Source organism: Sphaerodactylus townsendi, linkage group LG07 (genome assembly GCF_021028975.2).
Source record: "Sphaerodactylus townsendi isolate TG3544 linkage group LG07, MPM_Stown_v2.3, whole genome shotgun sequence".
NCBI classification, from domain to species: Eukaryota; Metazoa; Chordata; class Lepidosauria; order Squamata; family Sphaerodactylidae; genus Sphaerodactylus; species Sphaerodactylus townsendi.
This window is the reverse complement of record NC_059431.1, coordinates 80301667-80319118: the sequence shown is the minus strand read 5'-3', so window position 1 is coordinate 80319118 and position 17452 is coordinate 80301667. Positions and strand designations below refer to the sequence as shown.

General features: G+C 40.4%; 1 protein-coding gene across 1 annotated transcript in view; it reads left to right on the top strand.

Annotated features, from left to right (window-relative positions):
• ERMP1 (endoplasmic reticulum metallopeptidase 1) overlaps window positions 1-17452 on the top strand; it is a 50588-nt gene that overhangs the window by 28455 nt on the left and 4681 nt on the right. The window contains 5 exon segments of the mRNA XM_048503196.1: window positions 6667-6857; window positions 8187-8339; window positions 13899-14101; window positions 15620-15735; window positions 16984-17147. Of these exon segments, the coding sequence (XP_048359153.1) occupies window positions 6667-6857; window positions 8187-8339; window positions 13899-14101; window positions 15620-15735; window positions 16984-17147 (827 nt within the window).

Below are 17452 nucleotides of genomic sequence, written 5' to 3'. Positions count from 1 at the left end.
GCCATTATTAATGTAAATTCTGATAATCCAAAATTGGTTAAAAAAGTACAGATGAATGGTTACTATTATAAATTTCTGGATTTTTTTCTCACAAAATAGAAGTTATATTGGCATATTATTATCATTTGTCATAGTTTGATTAATTGTTTATCTATTTCCTCTTAGGCCCTTCTCGATATAATGTGTCGTAAAGGTTATTGATAATTTATATACATCATTTCAGCGATATCAGTCACATTTTGCTATTTTTTGGTGGGGGTTTAATATAAATGATATGCTTTCTATTTTTCTTGGAATTTTTTGGGTGGTTACTTGTTCACAGAGTTCGTTCATTTTGCCATTGTTGTATATTCCACTGGCTTATTTTCCCAATTCTCTGAGCCTGGACATTCTTATTCCTTCCGTTTTGTTGCAAATACTACTCTAACTGCCATTATTAAATATAAAAAGAGGTCTTCTAAGATTTTTGGAATTCTGGGGGGGTAACTTAGTCTTGGCTGTCCTGCCCGTCTTAAGGTGAGGGGGACAGAGGCAGCCTGGAGGGCCCTCTTAACAGTGGCCCCTGCACTGTGGAATACCCTCCAACCAGAGGCCCGCCAGGTATATACTCTCTTGGAGTTTCAGCTCCTGCAAAGACTGGCCTCTTCACCTGGGGGTTTGACTGATTCCACACGCCCTTCCCCACTGGGATGGGAGGGCTTGAGATGTCCTGTACACTCCTCCCACTTTTGGGAGTGGTTAGGGTGGGTGTTTTAGAGTCTAGAATGCTTTATGGTTTTAGGATTGGTTTTATAGTGGTTTTACTGTCCTATTGTGTGGGATTTTATTATGCCTTTTAGTGTAATCTAAATAATAATAATAATATAATTACATTATGTGAATGAAAGTCAAGAACATGCATTGATGGAAGTGAAAAACAGGCATTTATTGAAAGCCCAGAGAACCAGACAAGTGTACAGAAAAAATGTGATTAAAACAAGGACTGAAAGTTGGCACAACAAAACATTTGCACTGCCAATTTCTGGAGAAGATCAAGGACATGGTGGACAATGAAAAGATCTGGCTGTGGAACTGGAACTGGACCACTGGGTTTAGCTGCTCAAGAGCAGGAAATTAGGACAAATACTATCAATGCCAGAATGGAAAAATCCTCAGATGATGCAAAGTGCAGATTGTGCAAGGAAGCCTGTGAAACTGAAGATCATACTTAGCTGCTGCAAAAAGATCACCCAGACTGAGTACAAACATGGAGAGGAACAGAGCCCTCTCCAGCATCGCACAGTGTTGTTTCACAGCTAGTTGCAAATGTGTTACTGGGTAAGCATATAGAATCAAGGTGCTGTTAAACCATATGGACAGACACAATGCTGACAGTTCTCTGTGCATATATTTATGCACAAAGTTTGTCTATCCATGACCATCATTCAGAAAGATCAAACACTATAAACTAAATTTTGATATCACCTCTATTTGAATGCTTTCAAGTAGAGGCTGTTTTTAGTAAGAACTGTGTGACTGCAAGTGATATATATGCATGTGCTAATTGTGTCTACAATGTGTTACATTATAATAATTATGTATTTTCCTTGGAATTTGGTTCTCTTATAATCCAATCCAGATGGGGGGAGGGGAAACAGCTTTAGCAGCATGTTTGCCTTCCCCAACAACTTAAGTGGCACTTAACGCTTCCTGGTGCCCAACTCAGAAAGCCTGCCATCTGTAGAGCTATGCTGGTGGCCATGTTTTGGGGACAGGCTAAGGGTGTTCCCGGGGGTGGAGTTTACTTTAGTCAGTTTCCACTAAATTTTAAAGCTGGGAATGCCCCCAGGCACAGGCTTCCAGTGGCACAAGCCTAGTTAGCCCTATGGAGGGCTTTCAGGCAGCTGGAGGTTTCGCAGTTTTTGCTGCCTCCCCGTGCCATCTGAAAGCCCTCTGGAGGAGGTATGGTGGTGCAGAAGTGGTGCTGTCCCCAGCTGTCACAGCCTTGTTAGCCTTCTCCTTCTAGACCCTCATTCCAAAAACCTGTACCTGCTGGCAGTGGGTGGATCCTCCCATGCATATTTCTGCAAAGGTTTTGGCTGCATTACACCTTTCTGTTGCCAACTCCTGTTTACCTGAGCTGTCAGTTAAATTGTACTGTTTACAGTGATCCAGTTTGAAATTTCACCTTCACAAGGTTAATGTTGGGCTTCCCTTTCCTAGCTTAATTTTTAAGATTGTATTTTCCAAATATGACTTTCTGTTCCATCTATTTTCAATATGTTCAAGCACTGTTAGGCAGCTTTGAAAAAAAATTTTTTAGTACAAAATGATACTAGTAGAATTATGACAATCATTCTATGAGAAAATCTTTTCTACCTTTTCTTTCATCTATGCAGTTTAGAGTTGTTTATTTACTAAATTTCTATACTGCCTCTTCTCAACCAAGTTGGGCTCAGGGTAAAATACAATATTACAGTTAATTGTCAGATTTACCAACATTAAGAGCTCCTATTGGTGCCAAAAAAAGAGAAGAAGTCATATTCAGCACCAATAATGGGAATGTAAGAGGGAAAACAAAGAAAACACAGCTAAAAGTCAATGTAAAAGGAAAAAGCAATATTTTTAAACCTTAAAAGAAAAACAGGAAGGGATGGGAGGGAAGAGAGGAGAGGAGAGGAGGCCACCTGGATGGAACAACTCAGTCTTAAAGGCCCTGTGGATTTGTAGCAGATCCCACAGGTCCTGGGTTTCACTTGATAGAGTGTTCCACCAGGCTGGGATAAGAACTGAAAAAGTTCTGGCTCTAGTTGAGGACAGCTGGAAGGCTTTTGGGGCAGAGACCACCCTTAAATTATTTGCTGGTGAGCATAATGCTCCTTTAGGGATATCGGGGGAGCTGGTCTCTTTTAGGCCTTTGCAGGTCAATACCTTGAATCTGATCTGGTACTCCATCCAGAGCCAGTGCAGATGACAGAGAACTGAAAGGATATGTACCCTCCATGGGGTCCCTGTAAGGACCTGTGCCACCATATTCTGAACCAGCTTGGATTCTGTGTCAGTCTCAAGGGTAGCCCTGTGTAGAATGAGCTAACAGTAGTCTAATCTGGAGGTGACCATTGCATAGGGCACAGGGCTAAGTCAGGATGGGTCAGGAAAGGGACCAGTGCCAGAATTGACACTGATGGAAAACACCACTCCAGCTACATTTGTGACCTGTGCCTCAATTGATAAGGGATGATCAAGCTAATAATTGCACCTTTTTGGCTTCCCAGTCAATCAACTGTAAATAAATAAAAATCACACAGTATACAGAATAAACTGCTATTCAGCCCACGCTGAACTAGTGTGAGACATATTGTAAACAAAACTTTTTGGCTTCCCAGTCAATCAACTGTAAATAAATAAAAATCACACAGTATTCAGAATAAACTGCTATTCAGCCCACGCTGAACTAGTGTGAGACATATTGTAAACAAAACTTAGAATGGAGTACTGAGCAAAAATATATATTCTCATCTCTGGCACTCAACATTTAAAGAAACAAAACTAAAATATTCCCACATACTTCCAGACACTTTTTAAAGTTTACAGATTCCTGAGGGAACTTGATTATTTACTTTAGACGTCATGGCACTGTATATTAACATATTACATGACAAAGCATGGCAGATGGTAGAATTTTATTTGGATGCACATTCAGACTTAACCCTTTACTTTTTTCTTCATTGAGTTACTGTATCTGGTACTGGAACATCATTATTTTAGTTTCAATGACAATTTTATTTACAGTCCAGGGGAGTTTCTATGGGCATTCTCCTCACACCATCTGTGGCAAATTTATTCATGACACATTTATTCATGAACACGATTTTTTTAAATGCACAAGCCAATCCTTTTTTAAAAGAATATTGGTTTTTTATCTGTTTATTGATGACCTATTTTTGATTTATGACAACTCTGAGGAGTTGCATGGATGATTAAAATGGCTTAATTCTCTTCATTCCAGTCAATGAGTTCTATGCAGATTGCTTGCCTTGACACTTTGGTGCAGGTAGATGGGGATCACAGACTTTTTGTTACTGTCTATAAAAAACCTCACAAATAGGAACTTCCATTTTGACTCATTTCACCCTCCACACCTGAAATGCAAATTATCCTATTCCTTTTGGAGAGCCACTTAAGGAACAGTGCACTTAAGATAGATTGCAAGAAAGAAACCAGATCCCTCAAAGTTCAGTTGTTGAACCATAATTATCCAGGGCACATAATAAAATCTTGAAGGAAGAGAGCAGATGCAGTGGGTAGGAAGGACATGTCACCCAAAATCATGGATCCCCATCAGACGTTAACCTGCTCTTCAACCTCCCCCCCAGTAATAAAATTAAAAATATCATATATAAATATTGGTTCTTTCTAGAGGATAGAGGATCTGCCAGGTGTGAATAAAAAAAGACTAACATGTTAGATTAGAGGACATTATAAATGTGGACATTATGTTGCTTGCCCTTTAATTTTATGGTGCAAGGAATTCAGCCTTTCATCTGTGAACTATTGTAAAGCAATTTGTCATTTTTCAAATTGTAATACAAAAATACCATATATGCTCTTGTGTGCCCATGTGGTCTTAATTGAATGGGAAGTATGACATGCAGGATCAAGATACTTGTGATAAAGCATGTCTCACAGATATCCCACCAGATCAGGAAATCACCACAAGTAAACCATTTTATCAACTATCAACGCTCATCAGAGTCCCTGCAGTTTTTTGCATTACTATTGGTGACTACCTCAGTGAACCAGCTTTGATTTTCACAAAAGATTGTTGCAAATGGAATCTTTTTTTATTCATTGTTTGAATTCAGTAAAACCTTTTGGATTGAACCAAAACTTGGACATATCTCCCTTTATATGAGTTGTTGCAGACTTGGAGTATAGATAGTACGGTAGTTTAATAAGTTTATCAGTCATGACTCAGACTGAGGCTTGCTTAACAGAGTAACACTTATAACAAGGACTACAGCGGGCAATTTACTGATCTGCAGATAACGCTGTCTTCATGAGCTAATTATAATATGTGATTTTTTTCTATTATGTTTCATGTTTATGAGTCAGAATTATGTTACTTACTGAACTGAGATTGTTCTCGTGTTGTCTGTTTTGTATAAAGCCTGTGATATTCACATTGAACATTTTGCCACTGTTTTAGAAGAAAGTTTAAAATCTGCAAGTGTATTTGAACAGTATTTTTGTTTCATGTTCATGGGTCAGAATTACTCCACTTACTGAATGGAGACTTTTCTCATACTGTTTTTTGTAGAAAGCCTCTGAAATTTACATTGGGCATTTTGCCACTCTTTAAGAAGAAAGCTTAAAATCTGTAAGTTTATTGAAATTGTATTTTATAACATTTTTAGGATGTTCTTCAAGATTTATTTATCATATTTTGCATAATTTGTTCTAGCATTCAATACACTTCAAGCCCTTGAAGAGTAGAACTGTAAAGTTTATACCGGTAACTTTGAGGGGCACTTTGAAGCTCTTTTTTCTTAACATTGTTATTGCATGAAGGTTTGTTACAATTCTAAGTGATGTTTAGATACAGCTGTTTGTTTTGCTGAATTGCAGCCAGCATGAGATGTTTGCATTTTTCCCACTCAGATTGTGAGGTGCAATCAGTGCAAAGGTGTTTGGAAGCATGCGGGCATCTTTCAGTTTTCTTTAAATGTTGAGTGCCGGAGATGAGAATATATTGTTTGCTCAGTACTCTGTTCATTCTGACACTAATTTAGTGTGAGCTGAATTTATTTTGTATACTGAGTGTGATTTTTATTTGTTTTATACACACAGTCATTGACTGGGAAGCCCCACAGGTGCAGTTATCAGTTTGATTACTGTTTATCTGTACCTCCCAACAGTGGTTGCGATTACTGTCCATTGATAAAGAAGCATCTAGAGTCATTCTCAACCTTGTGACAAGCTGTGCTGGTGTCAGTTGCACACCGTCAAGAGCTGGTAATTGGCACTCCGATCCTGAAACACCTCACTACAAGACCTCGATCTTCAGTGGATTCAATTTCAGTCAACTCTGTCTCAACCGCTTCACCACAGCCTCCAGATGACTGGCCGATATCATTGGAATAGTATCTGACCATCCATCCATCAGCAGATATAGCTGAACTTCATCGGCATACTGATGACAACCCAGCCTAAAACTCTGGACTAACTAGTCAAGGGGGCATGTATATATATTAACATCATTGGAAAGACGATTTCCCCCTGTGGGACTCCGTGTAGCCATGATGACATCTTCTTCCCTTGCACTACCCTCTGTCCCTGTCCTTGGAGGAATGAAATCAGCCATTGCGAGGCTTTCCCATGTAATGCCAATGTCAGCACGGCAGTGGACCAATAGATCATGATTGACCATGTCCAAAGCTGTTGTTAAATTGAGTAGTAACAACAGCACTAGCCCACTTTGACCCAGCTGCCTCTGAAGATAATCTCTGAGAGTGGCCAGTGCTATTTCTATCTCGTAGTCAGGCCAGAAGCTGGATTGAAATGGGTCTGGAGCCAATGTGTCTTCCAGGAATGCCTGGTGCTCTCAAAGGCATATGTAGATAAACTCATCTTTGCATCTAGAACATCTGCAGTACAGATTTCTCATTTATTTTTCTTTTCTTGTAGGTGCCACAATGAAGTTTCTTCTGATATACCTTCTGGGAATGTTTGTTCCATACCTCTACTTAATGTACCTCAACTGGATTATATATGAAATGTTCATTCCCATCATGGGGCGCAGTGGTTCAGAAATTCCACCTGATATATTGATGGCTTCTTTTGTTGTTGTGTCGTTTATATTACTTTCTTCCTACTTCGTAAGGATATTTTTAAAATTACACGTTAACTAATACTTCTTGAGCTGTATATGTTATGCTTTTAGATGAGTTTATGATCTAAGAAAGTGGTACCATGGCACCCATCCATTGCTTTCTCTGATGTAGTGTGAAGTATTTGTAGACATGAATGGGAATTTGTGGACTGAGAGCTTGAATCTCAAAAGGCTTAATTTCTGGTCATGTCTGTTAAGACCAGACATGAAAGAGCTGGATTCTGGATCATGAACTTTTCTTGACGTTCATGGGTAAAGATATTATTCTTGACACAACTTACCTAGTATACAGATAAGAACAAAAACCCAGGGATTCAATGGTTATACAATGATCTAAGGCCGTTTCCGCCTGCCGGGCAAAGATATGGCGTAAATATGGAAAAAAAAATCGGAAGCGTTAGCCGCGGCGCAGCGGAGGAATGCGCCACGATGATCGGCGCCCGTGTAGCAGCTAAACCCGGTAGCGAAGGCGGTGTATTCAACAAGCGCTTAAAACCCACTCTTTTTTCCCCATGTATCGGCCTTTCGTCGCGAACAGCATACGGGCTATGCGTCACAAATGGCGTCAGACCTGCGGCCATGAAGTCGCGCCCGAAGCAACATCGAAGACGCGCTTCCTTAAGCGCTTCCGTCGCGAACCGTCACATTTCTGGCGGGCTCTGCGGGCGTATAACCTCGCTTGTCTGTGAGCAGCTTTGGGATGATGCGTCGCAATTTGCAGCGTCATCAATCGCTACTTTGGCGTCGCGGAAGCGGCCTAAGGCGTTTCCGCCGCGGGCAAAATATAGCGTCGTCATAGCGTCAGGCGAGAAGCGTTACGCGCAGCCTTTTGAGGTCGCGCCAGTCGGCGCCCGTCGCTAACGCTAAACGGCCGCTGAAAGGCGGTGTATTCAACAAGCGGCTTAAAACCACTCTTTTCCCCATGTGGCCGCGTCGGCCGCGCACAGATGCGAACAGCCGCCCGCCGGGCACAATAGGTCACAAATGGTCCGGGCCTGCAACCACCGCCAAGTCGCCAGGCAACTATCGCTGGCGCCCGCTTCCTTGGCGCTTCCGTCGCGAACCGTCACATTTCTCTTGAGTTTCTTGGACGTAGCAGCTCCGCCTGTCTGTATTGAGCAGCTTTTGGGATCTTTGTCGCCCAATTTGCGGCGTCATCGGCGTCGCTACTGGCGATCTTGGGAAAGCGGCCTAAAATTCTTTTGTACAAGATGGTATATGGGTAATGGAAGTGTATTCTAGACATCTGTAGCAGTTCTTTGTCAAATTACATAATCTGATCTTTGCTGTTTTGTTTCTGTTCTTTGCTTTCTAGCTTAATTTCATCTACCTTGCTAGAAGCACAAAGAAGACAGTAGTAACCTTAACTACAGTTTTTGCAGTTGTATTTATCCTTGTCTGCAGTGGCATCTTCTTCCCTTATAGCTCAGATTTAAGAAATCCAAGGCCTAAGCGAATTTTTCTTCAGGTAAGAAGTGCAGAGGTGGAGTTGTGGAGATACTGCATAATTACTTTCAGTTACAGCAGAACATCTAATATGAAGATAATTACAGTCTACATTTGGCTTCTTCCCAGACATATTTATGCTTAACTATTGACATTTATATCCCATAGCCTTTGGGATATAATAGTTATTATAGCTGAAGCCCTGACCTGGATAGCCTAGGCTAGCCTAATCTCTTCAGATCTCTAAAGCTAAGCAGCATTGGCCATGGCAAGTATTTGGATTGGAGATCTCCAAGAAATTCCAGGGTTGTCATTTGGAGGCAGGCAATGGCAAACCACCTCTTCATATCTCTTTTCTTGAAAACTTTACCAGAGATCACTGTATGTCAGATGTAACTTGACAGGAAAAAAATTACAGCTGAAATATGAAAAGTAAAAATGATTAGCCATTCCTCATTTTGTTCTGGGACATTTTGCTGCTTTTTGCAATACTGCTCTTGGCTACTGTTCCAAATTTTGTCTACACAGTTTGTGCTTTTTTAGGATTGTTCTGGCATTTTTTTATAGAACACGCTGTTTGCATGTGTTCTATTCTCTTTCTTTAACAACACTTTTGACCTTTGAAGTACCAAAGACAAATGTAATACTGCAATATGTGTGCGACTTGCCAGACTTCAATTCTTGTTTGTTATATTTGTGATCGAGGTTTATCTCTATTTTCATTCAAATTGCAGTAGTTTGCAGTTAGAAACCAGCTGTAGTGATTCCATCTGGAATTGCGGTGGAATTTTCTTCTTGCTAGATTAGGTAGATAGTAGATGGGAATTTATCTGTTCCTTAAAGTTTTTTGCTCCATTTCCATTTTTATCTGAATGTATTTATTAGGTAGAGTTTGGATTTATACCCCCCTCCTTTCTCTCCTGTAAGGAGACTCAAAGGGGTGTTCAAACTCCTTTCCCTTCCTCTCCCCATAACTACTGCACCTTGGTCCTTTCGGCACTGCACAAATAAAACGTCCTGTGGCCATTTTAAGAAGTATTTTGAGGAGGAACTCCACACAGCGTTTCCCCCTCTGGATTTTCCATTTCCGTTCAGGGAGTCCTAACTGTACACTTCCCCCCCCACAAATCACCCTGCAGATGTGTCACACACCCCCCCCCACCCACCCCCCACCCCCGGCTGTGCAGAATGCAGGCCAGGAGATGTCTTATGTTCCCTGTCTGACTATGTTGCTCTCTGGTCAATTTCACCCTCAGCTGGTGTCTGACATTTTGTATGCAGCTGAAGAGATTTTCCCTGCTGTCATTTGCTAAAGGTTGCCCCAGGACATTTGCCCCGCAGGCTCCAATCCTGGTTGCCTTTTCAACCCAAATAGTGCACAGCTGGTCCTGCCAATTCCAGTAATGTATTAGTTTCCCTTTAAAAAAATTTTCTATGAATTATCTCCATAGCAGGCACAGATATGAGAATCTCATATGATATGATGTAAAAAGAGAATCTCAGCCACTTGGAAGACCAGTCTACCTCCCATTGATAAGCATTGGGTTATAGCTCATTGAAAATAAAATGTAGAAAAAAAAGGAAAAAATGTGCACTATTTGGGCTGAAAATTTGCCCAGGATTGGAGTCTGCAGGGCAAACATCCTGGGGCAACCTTCAGCAAATGGTGGCAGGGAGAATGTCGGATACACAAAATATATCCCCCACTCAAACAATAAAACGCTTGTAGGTTTTCAGGGATTTTATTGAAGACATCTGAGAGACAGAAGAAGACAGTTCTGGCGAAAAGGTGTCAAGCAGTTGATAAGATGGATAGCATAATCCCCACCCCCACATGGGAACAGAGAGAGTCAGAAGTGTCCAGCCTGAAGGCCCATCCCAGCCACAGAACTCCATGACTTAAATCCTGCAAGCCAGGTTGAGAGCATTTTGGTAAAAATTAAGGGGAAGAGAAGCAATAGTGATCTCATTGTGGGGGGTCTATTATAGACCCCCATTCCAGACTGAAGAGATGGATGATGAATTATTGGAACAGATGACCAAACTTGCATGAAGGAGAGAAATAATAGTAATGGGAGATTTCAGTTATCTGGATATTTGCTGGGAGTCAAACTCTTCCATGACAATCAGGTCCAACAAATTTCTCACTTGCTTCACAGACAGTTTCATGGTCCAGAAGGTAGAAGAAGCAACAAGGGGAATGGCCAGTGGTGGGATTCAGCCCATTCGCACCAGTTTGGTAGAACCAGTAGCTAATTTTTTTATAGTTCGGAGAACTGGTTGTAATTCCCCCACTGAGTCCTTTCAGAACTGGTTGTTAAATTATTTGAATCCCACCACTGGGAATGGCTATTTTAGTTCTGGTCCTAACCAATAATGATGACCTGATTAGTGTAGTGGAAGTGGTAGGATCCTTATGTGCAAGTGATCATGTTCTCATGGAATTTGTTGTACAGTGGAAAGGGGATGCTAAGCGTAGTCAGACACACATTCTAGATTTTAAGAAAGCAGATTTCAGTAAGCTTGGGAATCTAATGGGTGCAATCCCATGGTCAAAAATACCTAAAGAGAAGGGAGTGCATGATGGCTGGGAGTTTCTTAAAAGTGAGATCTTGAGGGCACAATTTCAAACAGTTCCAGTGAGGAGGAAAAATGGTAGGTGTCTAAGGAAACCAGGATGACTGTCTAAAGAACTTTCAACTGAGCTAAGATTTAAAAAGGACACGTACAATAAATGGAAAAGAGGGGAAATTACCAAAGAGGAATTCAAACAAATAACCAGGATGTGTAAAGAGAAAGTCAGAAGAGCAACAGCTCACCATGCCAGGGGCTTGCCAGAGAGGTTAAAAACAACAAAAACCGTTTTTTTGGTTACGTCCATAGCAAAATGAAGGAAAATGGTAGGATAGAGTCACTGTATGGAGAAGACAGCAAAATGCTAACGGGGGATGGAGAAAAAGCAGAACTGCTCAACACCTTCTTTGTCTTTTCCCAAAAAGAAAATGGTGCTCATCCAGAAGAAAATGAAACAGAAGTAAGAGAAAATAAAGAGGTAGTGCAGGAACACCTGGTTACTTTAAATACATTCAAATCTCCAGGGCCTGATGAACTACATCCCAGGATATTAAAAGAACTGGCAGAAGTGTTACTAGGTACTATACTACGCATATAAGCTCAGAATTTTCAGCACATTTTTTTTTGTGCTGAAAAAAGGCCCCCCCCCTAGGCACCCTTGCTCATACCTAACCCGAAGTCAGAACTATTATCTTTTAAAATATTTTTAGGGTTTTTTATTTTGTCAGCCGCCGAGAGGGCACTACGTTTTTTTAGAGCTATCCCAGCACTGTGCCAAAATTTCAGGATATCATCAGGTGACACTCCTGATGATACCACCCAGGTTTGGTGAAGTTTGGTTCTGGGGGTCCAAAGTTATGGACCCCAAAAGGGGGTGCCCCATCCCCCATTGTTTCTAATGGGAGTTAATAGTAGATGGGGCTACATTTTGAGGGTCCATAACTTTGGACCCCATGAACCAAACTTCACCAAACACTAAGTGGTAAATATAAGGAGAGGTCTCCCTAAAGAATACTGCCTGAAATAAGTTGGTACTGCTAACATAAACATTCCTCCTCTGACAGGTTGTGTGAATGTCCCTTCTAAAATGACACCCGCCGTGTGCAATTTTAAAAATATGTACACTAAAATAATGAACTATCCTTTTAAAGAACAGGGTAGCTTTGAGTCACAGTGAACAGGCATGTTCATTCCAGTTTTTATTGTAAGATCCATTGTTTAAAACCCTTCCTTACAAAAAAGCTAAGGTTTTTGTACTTTTATAGTTATTGTTGATACCATATTGTTCTTGTTGACCCTCTTTTCCACTTATGGAGCTAGTTTACTGTTTTTCTTTGAAATAAATACTCAAAAAACATTTAACCTACTGATGCCTCAATTAATGTAATTTTATTGGTATCTATTTTTGTTTTTGAAATATACCAGTAGCTGCTGCATTTCCCACCCTCGACTTATACGCGAGTCAATAAGTTTTCCCAGTTTTTTGTGGTAAAATTAGGTGTCTCTACTTACATGCGGGTCGACTTATACATGAGTATATACGGTAATCTCAGAACCACTTGCTATAATCTTTGAGAACTCCTGGAGAACCGGAGAAGTCCCAGTGGACTGGAGGAGGGCTAATGTTATCCCCATCTTCAAAAAGGGGAAAAAGGAGGACCCTAATAATTACTGTCCTGTCAGCCCGACATCAATACCAGGGAAGATTCTGGAGCAGAGCATTAGACAGAATGATCTAGCATACCTTGATTTTAGTAAAGCTTTTGACAAGGTGCCCTGTAATGTTTTCACAACTAAGCTAGTGAAATGTGGACTGGACAATGCTACTATTAGGTGTAATTTGTAATTTATCTCTGTTGAAATTAATTTTGTTTGTTTTGGCCCAGCCCTCTAATCTGTCCAGGTCATTTTGAATTGACTGACCGAACTCAAAGGGTGTTCATGAATGGCTCATCTTCATCCTGGAGAGAAGTGACTAGTGGGGTGCCACAGGGTTCTGTTCTGGGTTCAGCACTATTCAGTATTTTTATCAACGTCTTGGATGATGGAATAGAGGGAAAATCAAATTTGCAGATGACATCAGATTAGGAGGGGTACCTAATACCCCAGAGGACAGAGTCAGAATTCAAAATGACCTGGACAGATTAGAGGGCTGGGCCAAAACAAACAAAATTAATTTCAACAGAGATAAATGTCAGATACTACATGTAGGCAGTAACAAAAATGAAATGCACTGATATAGGATGGATGACACCTGACAACACTACAAGTGAAAAGGATCTGGGAGTCTTAGTAGACCACAAACTAAACATGAGTCAGCAGTGTGATGCGGTGGCCAAGAAAGCCAATGCAATTCAGGGCTGTATCAATAGGAGTATAGTGTCAAGATGAAGAGATGTAATTGTACCTCTCTATTCTGCATTGGTTAGACCTCACTTTGAATATTGTGTACAGTTCTGGGCACTACAATTCAAGAAGGATATTAACAAGCTAGAATGGGTCCAGAGGAGGGCAACCAAAATAGCAAAAGGTCTGAAATCCATGCCCTACAAGGAGAGACTTAGGGAGCTGGGTACATTTAGTTTGGTGAAGAGAAGGTTAAGAGGTGACATGATAGCCATGTTTAGATATTTGAAGGGATGTCATGTTGGTGAGGGAGCAAGCTTGTTTTCTGCTGCTCCAGAGACTAGGACCTGGAGTAATGCGTTCAAGGTGAAGGAAAAGAGATTCCACCTAAACCTCAGGGAAAACTTCCTGACAGTAAGGGCTGTTCGACAGTGGAATGCACTACCTCGGGGTGTAGTGGAATCTCCGTCTTTTGGAGGTTTTTAAAGAAAGGCTTGATGGCCATCTGCAGGAGTGCTTTGATTGTGTGTCCCTGCATTGCAGGGGGTTGGACTTGATGGCCCTTGGGGTCTCTTCCAACTCTATGATTCCATGCTTAGGCTTGCTCTCATAAGAAGGCCAAATCTGCCCAGTATCTGATTTTTTAAAATCATTTTTCCAGCACTTGAGCAGAAGATTTCATGATCTGGATGGCCACTTAGCAAAAAGCGATTCAGGAATATGGGTTAATGGACTCGACTATGCTGGAATTTCTCATGTATCTCCTCATATTCCTGAACTCAATGACACAATTAGAACAAAATGTGAAGAACAGTCACCTCTCTGTGGATTACCTTGGATCCTTCCTGTGGACTATCTTTTTAGGTTGGTAACATCATTTTCAAGAGTTATTTGAAATAGGTCAACTGATGAAAGACCGTTAAAATCAACTAACCATTTATAAACAAAGCTGTTGCTACATATTTAAATTAGCTAGTACATTTATATACATTTATTTATATACATTAGCTAGCAAATACATTTCTGAGGAATTTGAAGGGGGAAATGGTAGAGCTTTTTACTTCAAAAGACTAAACTTGGAATTGCCAGGAGGATAATTTTCTTTTTCTTTCTGGTTCTGGCACCTCCTGCCCTTCTCCACAACTGTATTAAAAAAAAATTTCATTGTCTGTATGTATTATTTAACATTGTACACTCATAATTAACTCAAATAAAAACCTATTTTTTTACTTATGCATTTTACTTATGCTTATAACTTACATCAATTCAAGTGAGTCTTTCACATCTCTACAGGACCCCATATAGGCTTCCTATTAATTGTAAGGCTGTTTGGTTATTTATACTAGTATAGCATTGATGTGTAATAGCTGTAACTTCTCTGAAGGTAATTAAAGTTGTATCCTACAATTCTTCTCTATAATATGGATTCACAAATAACATGAAAAATCAAGACCATTTCCTAAGTGGCTTTTAAATCTATAAATCCACTTGGTCTCCCACTGTAATAAATGTATTTTTATGTTAATGGATTAATGGAAGAGAAAAAGAACCCCAAAGTGAAACCAAAGGGAGTGAAAGAGTTTTCCTTGAGTTGCCAGAAGTTGAGGGCGGTGTCCTTCCTAGAGTTATTTGAACACCAGATGACCCAAATCCTGTTTTTTATTTATTATAACATTTATACCCTGCCTTTCCTTGTGGTTCAAGGCAGCTAAAATTCTAACCCAGCCAAACAATGCTATTCTCTACCTAATCAAGCAATAGATCTTTTGTAGGTACATCAAGTAGATGTCCCAGGAATGGCACTCTTCTTAGGAAGCCTGGTGATGAAGGACATGCTTCATGCCTGTGCGACAGGCTGGATTATGAATCAGATGAAGAAATCTCACAAGGCCTCAGTTTGCTTGCTTACTTTCACCCTCCCTCCCTCCCAAATAGGGTCTCGTGGGTGGCAAACATTTCAGCGTTAAATCCGCATTTAAAATAAAAGCACATATGAATGAATTTGACTACACATCAGCACCAAAAAACGCAATTTGCTTCTCAGTTGCAGTTTGTGGCAGACTCTTTTTACTTGGTAATGGAAGATCTCTCTCAAAAGGCTGTGCTAGGGGAGGAGGGAGCATGCGAAGCCTTGACTAACTCATGTAATGTCAGACTGAGATTTGACATGATGTCTGAGCTGTAACTTCAGAGTAACCTTTCACTCAAAACAAGGGGTTTGTAGTACCTTTTATATCGCAAGACTCTTTTGTCATTTTCTCTGCAGCAGACTAAGATCCCTTGAAATAGCCTTTCAGTTTTTCACATGTTGTACAGAAACTATTTGTTTTGATAGAATTAACCCTGGACAGCAGTATAAGGTAACAAACTGTCTTCTTTCAGGAAAAACTGGTATCTTCCTGCTCCAGTGATTGTGCCAAAGGGCTCTATTCACTTTCAGCTTCTATCCAAAGAGCAAATGCCCTGGGATTCTACCAAGTTGACTTTTGAAATTTCAGGTGGGTTTTACACATGCCTTCAGTCTGTGGTTTATTACTTGTCAGTAGAAATTACTGTGGTTTTTACAAGTAAACTTTTTTTGCCTAAGCTGAGAATAAGATATGTCATAGAAAATGTACAGTCATCTCGTTCAGGTTCTTAGTTGTGGTTGTTCTGGCTGTTGTTGTTACAGTCACAACATGTACCTGGTAAATGTGACTTCTGTCTGTGACAAGTTATGACACAATAAATCTTTGAAGTGCCAGAGGCTCCTTAGATTTGACTGCGAGCAGTTAACAGGCTAATTAACAGGTTGATTCCACGGGATGATGTTTTTCCCATTTCAGTAACTCTGTAACACTTGTAGTTATGCTGCTCTCTCCAGTAGCATTTGCAAAGTTTCTGAAGCACTCTCTCCCCATCCCCCAAGAAGCAGGGGAACCAATGAATTTTCCAGTTTAGAGAAAGGTAATGGGACATTTCTACCTTCCAGCAATCAGCGTTACTGAAAGATTTCAGTATTGTTTTATTCTGGAACAGAGCTATTCAAATACACTTTTGTTTGTTTTTCAGTGTAGTATTGTGCAGTGCTGTGCATACACCAATTCTTGTTAAAGATATGTGGAGAATCATGACAGCAATATGACAAAAATGGGGTGAAGGGTGAAGAGTGAATGCAGCATCTGGTGTGAAATGAAACCATGGCTAACTAGAATAAAGCCCAGATTACTCTGTGTGGAATCGCTGTTACAAGTGTAAACTGAGCAGCAATGACAGTCTTCTGCAGTCAGCATGGCAACTTCAAACTAAATTTTTCCCAGCAATTTGCAAGGGTTTTCTTTTTAATACTTTGAAGCATTCTTTGAAGCATTCTGCTGGAAGTGAGAGCAAGAATTTTCAGTGTGATATTTTGTTTTGGAACTATTTTGTACTTGAAATTTCATTACTAGCTACAAATTTAAACTTTAAGTGGCTTTGATATCTTACAACAATGGGGAATTTTTTTATGCAACTGCTAGGAATTTTCTGATAGAGGCTTCTAGTTCTCTCATCCAGATACCATGCCTAGAGATCCTTGGAGTAAATTAATCAGTTTGTAGTGTGGATGTAACTTTGTTCGCCTGTTGTTGGGCTCGGCACTGTAGATTGTGATGAAGGACTTAAGCAGTTGGGGCATAAGAGAATGTCAGTGAAGGGAGATTCATCTCTGAAAAATGGCTCTTTTTATTGCACACCTGTGCAGGAACCTTTGTCTCCTTTTCGCTTAGGTCCAAGTCATATGTCGGTATACCTTCGACCACATCAAGGGGCGATTTTGTCCAGGTGGTCCCTTGGAGATGGAACTCCTGTTGTTAATATAGGGGGAGATTACTTTGTGTATTATTCACATGGGCTCCAGGCCTTGCCATGGCGCTTCTGGATTGAAATGAAGGTGAGAAAGGTGGGAATCCTGCTATACCATAAACATAGTTCTTTATTTCACAGAACTCTCTTGCCTAATCCACTAAATTACTTGGCTTTTGTGTTGTCAAAAAAATTGTACTAATGAATGTTAATTTTTTGCCTTTATTTTTAAAGACAATGTGGGTTTTCTTTTCATGATTCAACCTGTCTGTGTGCAAATAGTGCGGTTCCTTGCAAATGACTCAGTTTGGAACACTATGTGATGTGGAGGGAGTTTACTTCTTTCCTTTCAAGAGATCTGCAATGGAATCAGACATGTTGTTTGCAACCATG